The 10,978-nt window shown below is 46.3% G+C and overlaps 1 protein-coding gene across 1 annotated transcript in view; it reads right to left on the bottom strand.

Moving 5' to 3' along the window:
- Window positions 1-256: 256 nt before the first annotated feature.
- Window positions 257-10,978, bottom strand: part of CAPN14 (calpain 14) — a 39,724-nt gene continuing 29,002 nt past the window's right edge. Inside the window, exons 14-21 of the mRNA XM_029072141.2 lie at window positions 9,554-9,590; window positions 8,799-8,855; window positions 7,650-7,707; window positions 7,380-7,444; window positions 6,715-6,783; window positions 5,617-5,695; window positions 2,306-2,422; window positions 257-479 (exon numbers count right to left, since the gene is read on the bottom strand). Of these exons, the coding sequence (XP_028927974.1) occupies window positions 298-479; window positions 2,306-2,422; window positions 5,617-5,695; window positions 6,715-6,783; window positions 7,380-7,444; window positions 7,650-7,707; window positions 8,799-8,855; window positions 9,554-9,590 (664 nt within the window). The 3' untranslated portion in view covers window positions 257-297. The remainder of the gene's footprint in view (window positions 480-2,305; window positions 2,423-5,616; window positions 5,696-6,714; window positions 6,784-7,379; window positions 7,445-7,649; window positions 7,708-8,798; window positions 8,856-9,553; window positions 9,591-10,978) is intronic.

Here is a 10,978-nt window from a genome sequence, read left to right as displayed (position 1 = left end):
GCTGTTTGTGGACAGGGAACGTGTCTGTTTATTGTTATATTGTAGTCTCCCAAGCGCTTAGTACAGTGCTTTGCCCCCAGGAAAAGCTCAATAAATACGATCGAATGGATGAGTTAATTAATTAATTAATTAAACCTGATCAGGTGATCCCACTGGCCTTCCCATGATTTTGGAGTGGGGGGATTCTCCTCAAGTGAGCAGATTGTTCACCTGAACCAGATTCCCTATTCTTAAATGATGGGGAAGGACAATGGGAGACAACCGAGGGAGAGTGGGCCCACTTTATAAGCCTCGAAATCAGATACGTGTCCTAATGCAGAAAAGGATCGGGGGCATCAGCGGACCCTTTCCCTGGTAGAAATTTGGATTCAGTGGCTTCTCCTCCATTGGCCAGGGCAGTTTATCTGGGAAGCCTCTCCTTGCCTCGGGCTTTTGAAGGTATATCCCCTTGCCATCTTGGGTTAAGTTTTGAAAGACATCTGTGAAGAAAGAAGACAAGAGAGATAACCTAGAGACTGATTGAAATCTTGGTTCAACTTAACCCTCCTCCCTGCCCCTCCAATTACTTGCGGTGTTTCCACTCCCCAAATGAAGCAATAGTTTCTGTTTCCACCCGGTCACCCTTCTACCAACGTCCAAGTCCAACCCTTCGGGAGCCACAGCTCATGACTCCAACAGACACATCGTAATTCACTTGTCTTGTGCCGTCGAGTCCTCTTCGACCCATAGCAACGCCATGGACTCATCTCTCCCAGAATGCCCCACCTCCATCTGCCATCGTTCTGGTAGTTTATCCGCAGAGTTTTTTTGGTAAAAACACGAAAGTGGTTTACCATTGCCTCCTTCCATGTGGTAAACTTGAGTCTCCGCCCTCGACAGGTAAGCTTTGACTTGCAGCAGACTGCCTGCCACTCACTAGTCACTACCTAAGCTAGAAATGGAATGGGTATGCCTCTACTTGACTCTCCTGTAGTCAAGACTGGTAGAGCGCTGGAAACTCTCCAGGTGCGACCCTGAGAGGGGCCTCATTCGCTAGCCCAACAAAAATCCACCAAATGACCTGTTTCTACCTTGAGATCTCCCAAACCTTCCATTTTGCCCCACGGGTGGAAATGAGAAACAACTCGGTTAAGCAGAGTTGCAGACATCATGACCCTTCCAGGAGAAAAATCATTATGCCATTTTAGTTCAATTATTTCTGTCGATCCTACTCAGGTCTCCCTTAATCCTAAAATTTCTGTGCTACATTGCCTAAATCCACACTGCGACTACCCTAGCAGACCTTACTGAACACTTACCGAGAGAAGCAGCATGGCTTAGTGGCTAGAGCATGGGCCTGGGAGTCAGAAGGACCTGGGTTCTAATCCCAATTGCACCTCTCGTATGCTTGGGCAAGTCACTTAACTTGTCTGTGCCTCAGTTACCTCAACTTTAAAGCGGTGCTTAAGACTGTCAGCCCCATGTGGGACTTGGACTGTGTCCAGACTAATTAACTCGCATCTACCCTAGCATTTAGTTCAGTGTCTGGCACATAGTAAGCTCTTAACAAATTCCATTTTAAAGAAAGACTTCATATAGTAAAATTCTTACTGGAACGGATCGATGAACACTCCAACCCTGAAATCTGTCTCTGATAGTGGCAGCAAACTACCAGTTGAGGAGCTGTATGGAGTAGGCCTCTGACATTCACTCTTGAATCCCTCAGTTTCCCCCCAGTAAGCAAGGGTGATTGTCCATAGATCAATCAGATGTATTTATTGGGCACTCATTGTGTGCCGGGTGCTGTAATAAGCGATTGGGAGAGTACAACACAGCAAAGTTGGTAGACCCGTTTCCTGCTCACCGGGAGCGTACAGTCCAGCTTATTGTCTCTATTCTACACTCTGGGGTTTGGATGTCTTCTGGAATCAACTGATACGCTCTGCCTCCCCACTTTCTGATGGGAACAAATTCCAGTTGCTCAGCGCTCACTGTGCCGGTAGTTTCCTTTGTTTCTTTCCAACTAACTCTTGCCAAAGTTGCTTCCAATTCCTTCTAATAATGATAATAATTGTAGTAGCATTCGTTAAACACTTATTCCGTGCCAAGCGCCGTACTAATGGCTAGAATAGATACAAGATAATCAGGGGGGACACAGTCCTTGTCCCATATAGGCCTCAGTCTCAATATGGTGGGATGGTGTGGGAGTTGAATCACAATCACCCCTCCACCCTGTTGCTACCCTCTCTTGGTTTCAAAAGCAAAAGGAGGTGGCGGTGATGGAGGGGGGGGGATTCCCTCTTGCTGCTGACCCCCAGAGGCTCACCTTCCATGCTCTCCACTCGCAGCATGAAGTAGACGAAGCTCTCAAAGCCAATCTTCAGCTCAGGATAGCCATATCGGAGTGCCATCAGATTGCAGACTTCATCGCTAAGCAAGATCCCTTTAGAGAGGACACAAACACACTGACACACACACACACACACAGAGTTGTGCAGCAAGACTGAGAGCCTTATCTCAGGGTCTTTTTTGGGAGCCTCCAGTTTTCCTCTTAGCAAATGCCTGACCTTATCTCTAAGCCCTCAAGCCACGCATCACGGGGTTTTTGTGAGTGAATGTTCCTCAGAAGGGGACTTAATAACAATAATAATAATAATAACTGTGGTATTCGTTAAGCACTTACTATGTGCCAGGCACTGCCCTAAGTCCTGGGGTGGATATAGTTGGGAACAGTCCCTGTCCCTCATGGGGTTCCCAGATGAGATAACTGAGGCACAGAGAAGTGAAATGACTTCCCCAAGGCCACACAGCAGATGAGCAGTGGAACCAGAATTAGGACCCGTGACCTTCTGACTCCCAGGCCTGTGCTCTATCCACTAGGCCACGCTTCCACTTGCACCTCTTTATGTGTTTATAACAGACTATCCTTGTAGGTAAGTACAAACACTACCAGCCTAAGGCTTTTAGAATTAAGAACAATGATAATAATAATGGTATTCATCACACTTAATCTGATCCGAGAACTGTACTAAATGCTGGGGTAGATATAAGATAATCAGGTTGGACTCAGTCCCTGTCCCACAGGGGGGTAAATAAGAAGGGTAGGATTTAATCCCCATTTTACAGTTGAGGAAACTGAGGCTCAGAGAAGTGAAGTGATTTCCCCAAGTTCACCCAATGGGCCAGTGGCAGAGCCTGGATTAGAACCCAGGTTCTCTGACTCCCAGGATCATGTTCTAACCCATAGGCCACACTGCTTCCCATCGGTCTCCCTCGTTCTTGTACTAGCCGACCTGCTTTAGAGTCTACGCAGCCCGCATCATAGAGGTAGCAAAATAAACACGATCGGGATTTCTTATTACTGGCCCACTGGACATTTACGCTCTAATGTTAACCGTCTCACTTGTCTCACTAGTCTACCTCGCCACCGATCTCTTGCCCACCTCCTGCCTCCGGCCTGGAACGCTCTCCCTCTTCATATCCAACAGACAATTATTCACTCTAATCTTCAAAGCCTCATTGAAAGCCCATCTCCTCCAAAAGGCCTTCCCTAAGTAAGCCCTCTTTTCCTTTTTTCTCACTCCCTTCTGCGTTACCTTGACTTGCTCTCTCTGTTCATCCCCTCTCCCAGCCCCACAGCACTTATGTACCTAACTGTAATTTAATTCATTTACATTAATGCCTACCTCCCCCTCTAATAATGTTGGCATTTATTAAGCGCTTACTATGTGCAGAGCACTGTTCTAAGCGCTGGGGTAGATCCAGGGTAATCAGGTTGTCCCACGTGAGGCTCACAGTTAATCCCCGTTTTCCAGATGAGGTAACCGAGGCACAGAGAAGTGAAGTGACTCGCCCACAGTCACACAGCTGACAGGTGGCAGAGCTGGGAGTCGAACCCATGACCCCTGACTCCGAAGCCCAGGCCCTTTCCACTGAGCCACGCTGCTTCCTCTAGACTGTAAGCTCGTGTGGGCAAGGAATGGTTCTGTTATATTGTTATATTGTACTCTCCCAAGCACTTAGTACAGTGCCCTACAAAAGATAAGCACTCAATAAATACAATTGACTAACAATTTACTGGTTCCAGTAGCTAGCTCCAGATGACGTAGTCTCCCATCAAAAGCAATGGACACATCTCAGTCCTCCCATTTCCGGTGTGGCTAGAGACTGAGGCGAGAGGCTCACGACCGGCTGCGCCCATCGTGCCTGTGAAGGTGAGCACTGGTTGTTTTGTAGCTCACTGAAGTTCACTAGGTAAAGATGTAAGAAGCTGCCGAATTGTACATTCCAAGCGCTTAGTACAGTGCTCTGCACATAGTAAGCGCTCAATGAATACTATTGAATGAATGAATCCACTTGTAATGGATCGTTATCCCCATCAATCAGTACGAAGCACTTGTACTTAGCAGTACGCTAATAATAATAATAATGTTGGCATTTGTTAAGCGCTTACTATGTGCAGAGCACTGTTCTAAGCGCTGGGGTAGATACAGGGTGATCAGGTTGTCCCACGTGAGGCTCACAGTTAATCCCTATTTGACAGATGAGGTAACTGAGGCACAGAGAAGTGAAGTGACTTGCCCACAGTCACACAGCTGACAAGTGGCAGAGGTGGGATTTGAACTCATGTCCTCTGACTCCCAAGCCCGTGCTCCTTCCACTGAGCCACGCTGCTGCTGAGACACAAAGCATGAAGCCTGCCTTCTGCACTTACGTACAAATCCTATACTCGATTGTGTCCCTACCTGTAAATTATTTTAATGCCTGTCTCCTGGAATGGATTTTAAGTTCCTTGAGGGCAGGGATCACGTATTATTGTACTCTCGCAAAAGCCAGGTATATTGCTGTACACACAGTAAGCACTCAACAAATACCACTGATTGATTAATTGATTGATTAAGCTCCTTTTCCTACTCTTGTACGTTCTTCAAACATTTGGTTCATTCTCTGCTCATCGAAGGTGCTAGATGCCGTTGATGAGGATGATGACGCTCAGAACATAAACCGCTTGTCTACTGTAGCACAAGGAGATATGGCAGCCCAGGCTTCTATCAATTAGTCAGTGGTTTATATTGAGTGCTTGCCGTGTGCAGAGCACTGTACTAAACACCTGGGAGAGTACAATATAGCAACATAACCGAATCATTCCCTGCCCACAACGAAAAATCACTAAAACCCCATTCCTTCAGTCTGGAATCAGCAGGTGCACTGGGACTATGTCTTCCATATGTTCTGCTAATGTCTAAAAATCAATTATTCGGCTCAAGCACGCTCTTCATTCCAGGTGTCTAGGCCATAATAATAACAATAACAATAGTAAAGATACTAATGATAATGACATTTGTTAAGTACTTAATGTGTGCCAAGTAATGGGCTAAGCATTAAGTAGATGCAGGATAACCAGATCGAATACTGTCCCTGACCCACACGAGGCTCACAGTCTAAGTAGGAGGGAGAACAGGTATTGAATCCCCATTTTCCAGATGAGGAAACTAAGGCACAGAGAAGTTAAGTGACTTTCCTAAGGCCGCAGAGCAGAGAAGTGTCCTTCTGACTCTCAGGCCCGGGCTCTTTCCATCAGGCCAGATTCATCAGCCTGGTGGTAGTTCCCTCTAGGACAGTTGTACTTCTCCCCACCTGCTTCTTGTACTGCAGCTCGAAGCTGTCCCAACTCCAGATATCCTGATCGGTTTCTCTCTTGTTTCAGGAAAATCTCCTATGAGGAAAAAGCAAAATCAAGGATGGTTCCATCAAAACGTTCCTGGGCCTCCCCAAAGGCCTACAAGAAAGGTGCGGTGGGTTTATCCACACAACTGATCTGGGGGGGTGGGGGGTGGCTTATCCACACAACCGATCAAGTTATCTGATCAGTTGATGAGATCTGATCAGAAGCAGGGCTATCGGCTAATCCACACAACTGATCAGGTTATGTGAGGTCCTCAAGTAGGACTATTGGCTAATCTGCCCAACCGATGAGGTTATCTGAGGCCCAATATTTCACTGTCAAGAAGCATCATGAAGAGTCATCCCAGGGTCTTCTTCTCCTCTGCTCCTTTTTTCTTGTTCCCCAAGCTCCTATTTTTTTGTTCCTTGTCTCTCTTTCTCCATCCCCCTTTTTTTTGGCACTGGACTCTCTTCCCACAGGACCACTGACCAAAACCACAGGTAACCCCCATCTCCCTCTCACCATGCCCTCACCCAAGGCCCTCACTCCCCTCATGACCTGTGTCCACAGGATGGCTAGAGATCTGATTAAGCCCTCTTTTCTCCGGCTCACTCTCCCTTCTGGGTCAACTATGCATTTGGATCTGTGACCTTTGGACATTCGATATTTGCCTCACCCCCAACCTCACATTATAAATTATACATTATAATTGTAATTCTCCACTGTTGAATACAGTGCTTGGCATATAGTAAGTGCTTAACAAATACTACAATTATCATTATTACTACTACTATCACTTTGGCACCTTCTCTGGTACTTCCTTCCATCCAAAAGAACTAGGAATGAGAAAAAGAGGCAAGATGAAGCGATTCCAAAATATCACCGGAAGGGAAATAATTTAGCAGAGCGGGCAATCCGTCTTCCACGGTTCAGGTAGCCTGACTATGTTTCTTTTCAAATATAAGCATCTTGAGCAAGCCTGGGTCTTAGCCCGACTTAGAAAGCATTATATATCTTCTCCACAGCGATAATAATCACGGGAAGACAATGAATCATTTTACGTACCATACCTGGTAAATGAGAAGTCGTTTCCAGAGGCCCCTGAATTCTTGAATGCTCAGTGTCCCTGTGGTGTTCAGCTAATGGTAGGGTTAAGGCAGATAAGTTCCAGGGTGGAGAGCTCAGAGAAGGAGGTAAGATTTATCCGGAGAGAGTGGCTGGGGAAGTCTCCCGTGGCTGGCACGCAGAGGATTTGGGTCAAGGTCACTGTTCCAGGACCCTGAGCCTCCCACCCCAGAACTAGCAGACTGCAGCTCGAATCTCCGTGGAGAGTCGGAGGGTACCAGCGACCTACTCCACATAGAGACGCACTGGGACCCTGAACTGTAAGACCCTTTGTGATTGGTTCCCGTTGTTCAAAGTTCCCAGAAAATGATAATTACAGTATTTGTTAAGCCCTTACTAAGTGCTGGGTTAGATAGAAGTTAATCAGGACAGACGGTCCCTGTCCCACAAGTGATTCACAGCTTAAGTATGGGCCTCAGTTACCTCATCTGTAAAATGGGGATGAAGACTTTGAGCCCCATGTGGGACAACCTGATTAGCTTGGATCTACCCCAGCGCTTAGAATGGTTCTTGGCACATAGTAAGCAATTAAGAAATACCACAATAATAATAATAACGAATCCTTGGAGACACCATGATTCCCCCCAGACCCAAGGGTCTGCAAGGATACATCCAGCAATGCCAGGATTCCCCTGCAGACATCCAGATTGAACTGCAGCTGTGCTCTTGGTAGGTCTGCAGAGAGAGACAGAGACAGATTCCGTGGGGACCACCTATCCTTCGGACGGCGGCGCGCTTGCTCGAGATGGGATAAGAAATAGAGGTCCCTGCTCCTGGCTTGCTTAACCAAAAATACTAACTCTAGTTTCACCGGGATAAGAGGGTTTTGCCGGGCACAGACGATTAGCAAACTCTCAGCTAAGGGTCTGAATACACTTACTTGTCCATGACATCCTATTCAGAAAAGCCTGTAGCTGGACCGCATTTATTTCTGGATACTGCAGTGGGAACAGAAAATAAGAGGAAGGGCATCACGATCGAATAGTTTCTACCCAGCATCAGAAACCAAAAGCCGAGAGGCTGGAAGAAGCCCTGGGCACTGAGAAAATTCTCTAAATCAAAGTCTTTCCCCTCCTGAGTGTTTCTCTCCAGCCTGCACGCTCAATTTGGAGGCTGAGCCCTCTTTGGGCCTCAGTAATCTCATCTGTAAAATGATGGTGTTTGCTAATAATGATGCCGTCTGTTAAGCATTTACTGTGTGTCAACCACTGTTCTAAGCACTTAAGATTGCGAACCCCAGGTTGGATAGGGACTGTGCCTGGCACGTAATAAGCGCTTAATAAATATCACAATTATTATTATAATATGTACATATAGTAAGTGCTTAACAAATGCCACAGTTAACATTATTTTTATTATATAAATTTGTGTGCGTGAACATATATATAGTTCTATATGTTTATATATAACCTGGTTGGGGTGGCCTGCTTGGGAGACCCCATTAGAATGTAAGCTCCTTCAGGACAAGGAATGGGTCATTTCATTATTCTGTTCTTCCCACCCGTCTAGTCCAGTGCACCGCCCCAGGGTGGCACTCAATAAAAGCTTCGATCCCTACTGCTGCTATTATTATTAGCACTGTTCTGGGAGACGTATCAGTCACTAATTGTACAGAAAGGTGTACCTGGCAGGCTGGTCTCATTGGTTGGGGCTAATAAAATGTCAAAATGTCGGGTGGGTCCAATCAATCCGTCAGTCATTGATACTTACGGAGCGCCTACTCTGTGCAGAGCACCGGATTAGGTGCTTATCTGAGTGTAGTACAGTAAGGTTCGTAGACAAGATCCAAGCCCACAGAATCAAAAATCAGTTGCATGTTTAAATCCAAGGACCTACAGAGTGACTGATAATATGGGGAAGAGACTTTGAAGTTGTGAGAGGCCCTTGAATTCCCAGCATTTTAGCCACATTCCCTTACAAGCTTTTTTTTCCCCTACAGTAACTCCCAGCACGACTTTCCAGTTTTGGTCCAGAGTAATTGCCCTTCCCCGGGTTCTTCTGTTACCTACCCTCTGCAGGGTCTACTTACGTGTTCAAAAAGTTCTTTGTAGACTTCTTCTTGTCCTTCGTATTTGTCAACAATTTCCTGTAGGGGCAAATACAAGCAAGTATACGTTCATTGACATTTATTAACATCTTCCTGCAACCCTACTGTTGCAAAAATAATTATCATAGCACTTTTATGCTATTTGTTAAGTGCTCACTATGTGCCAGGCACTGAACTAAGTACTGGGATAGACACAAGAGAATCAAGTTGGATACAGTCCCTGTCCCACACAGGACTCACACTCTTAATCCCCATTTTACAGATGAGGTAACCGAGTCACAGAGAAGTAAAGTGACTTACCCTAGGTCACAAGCAGAAAAGTGGCAGAAACAGGATTAGAACTTCCAGGGGAGCACTTTTTCCACTAGACCACATTGCTTCCCCGATATTAACTTGTATCTGCCCCAGTGCTTAGAACAGTGCTTGACACAGAGTAAGGACCTAATGAAAGGTATCATTATTATTAATAACGATTATTGTTATTAGACTTTAGAAAACTGAAGTTCTCATTCCTTTTCTAGGAGGTGTCAGACATTCTCTGGTGCAAACTAGGTGAAATAATGGCCTGCAAACACAAGTTCGAGGTTTTCAAGTCCGAGAGGATGTCGGACCAGTCCGGACCAAGTCCAGACCCCACCTCCCTCCCTCTTCACCAGCAGCTCGTCTGAGAGAGAAAACCTTCCCCCAGCCAGCTTCCAAAAAATCATCCTTCTCTGGTTTCCTCCCTGACGACTCACCTTAGAGAAGATAAAACTTGAATTGGGGCCGACTTCCCTGAAAAGAGAAAAGAGATGAGGACGAGGAAAAAGGATACCCATCTTGGGTATGGGAAAGACAAAGATAATCTCAGGACTAATAATCCAGTCTCCTGCGATTGTTTTGAATGGTATTTGTTAAGCAGTGACTATGGGTCAAGCCCGTCATGTCCCACGTAAGGCCTCATAATCTAAGTAGGTGGGAGGAAAGGTATTTAATCTCCATTTTGCAGTTGAGGAAACTGAGGCACAGAAAAGTGAAATGTCTTGCCCCAGATCACACAGTAGACAAGGGGCAGAGCCACATTTAGAACCCAGGTCCTCTGGTTACCAGACCTGTGCTATATCAACTATGCCACATTGCTTCCTTGTCCCACAGCACCCTCTTCCTGCCCTCACTTAGTCTTTATTTCCTCACATAAGGCCTTCCTGACCCTGCCTCATTACCTCAGCCCCTCCTGCAGTTCCTTCTTATAATTCCTCTTGTCTCTGATTATCATCTGTCTCCGCTGTACTCTCTTAAGAGCCCTTTGCGGCACAGTCCTCCTCCTTATCATCCTTTTCCATCCTGTGAGCGAGCAGTGACTGTGTTGCTTAAAGAAGCTGTGAGAAGCAGTGTGGTCTAGCGGAGAGAGCACGAGCCTGGAAGTCAGAAGGGTTATAATTTCGGCTCCACCGTTCGTGTGCCCCGTGACCTTGGACAAATCATTCCACCTTTCTGTGCCTCACTTATCTCATTTGTAAAATGAAGATAAAGACTGTGGCCCCCATGTGGGACAGGGCCTGTGTCCAGCCTGATTACCTTGTATCTACCCCAGCACTTAGAACAGTGTCTGGCGCACAGTAAGCGCTTAACAAATACCATTTAAAAAAAAACAAAACTAAAAAGCTGTGTCCCTCACAATCCTCCGCTTCTGTCCACCCCAAATCCCAACTGGGGAAGTGGGGATAGGGGCGGGTATGCTGACAGTGCTGGGAGACTAGACTCTAGAAGCAGCGTGGCTCAGTGGAAAGAGCCTGGGCTTCGGAGTCAGAGGTCATGAGTTTGACTCCCGGATCTGCCACCTGTCAGCTGTTTGACTGCGGGCAAGTCACTTCTCTGTGCCTCAGTTACCTCATCTGTAAAATGGGGATTAACTGTGAGCCTCACGTGGGACAACCTGCTTACCCTGGATCTACCCCAGCGCTTAGAACGGTGCTCTGCACATAGGAAGAGCTTAACAAATACCAACATTATTATTATTATTAGAATGTAAAGTCTTTGTGGGCAGGGAATGTGTCTACCAACTCCGTTGTACTTGTACTCTTCCCAGATGCTTAATACAGTGCCCTACACACAGTAAAGGCTCAATAAATACCACTGATTGATTGACTGATTGACTGAGACTGAACCTCTCTTGTCTTGGA

Source organism: Ornithorhynchus anatinus, chromosome 9, assembly GCF_004115215.2.
Source record: "Ornithorhynchus anatinus isolate Pmale09 chromosome 9, mOrnAna1.pri.v4, whole genome shotgun sequence".
Classification (NCBI taxonomy): Eukaryota; Metazoa; Chordata; class Mammalia; order Monotremata; family Ornithorhynchidae; genus Ornithorhynchus; species Ornithorhynchus anatinus.
The sequence above is the reverse complement of the archived record's forward strand: the minus strand, read 5'-3'. Positions and strand labels throughout refer to the sequence as shown.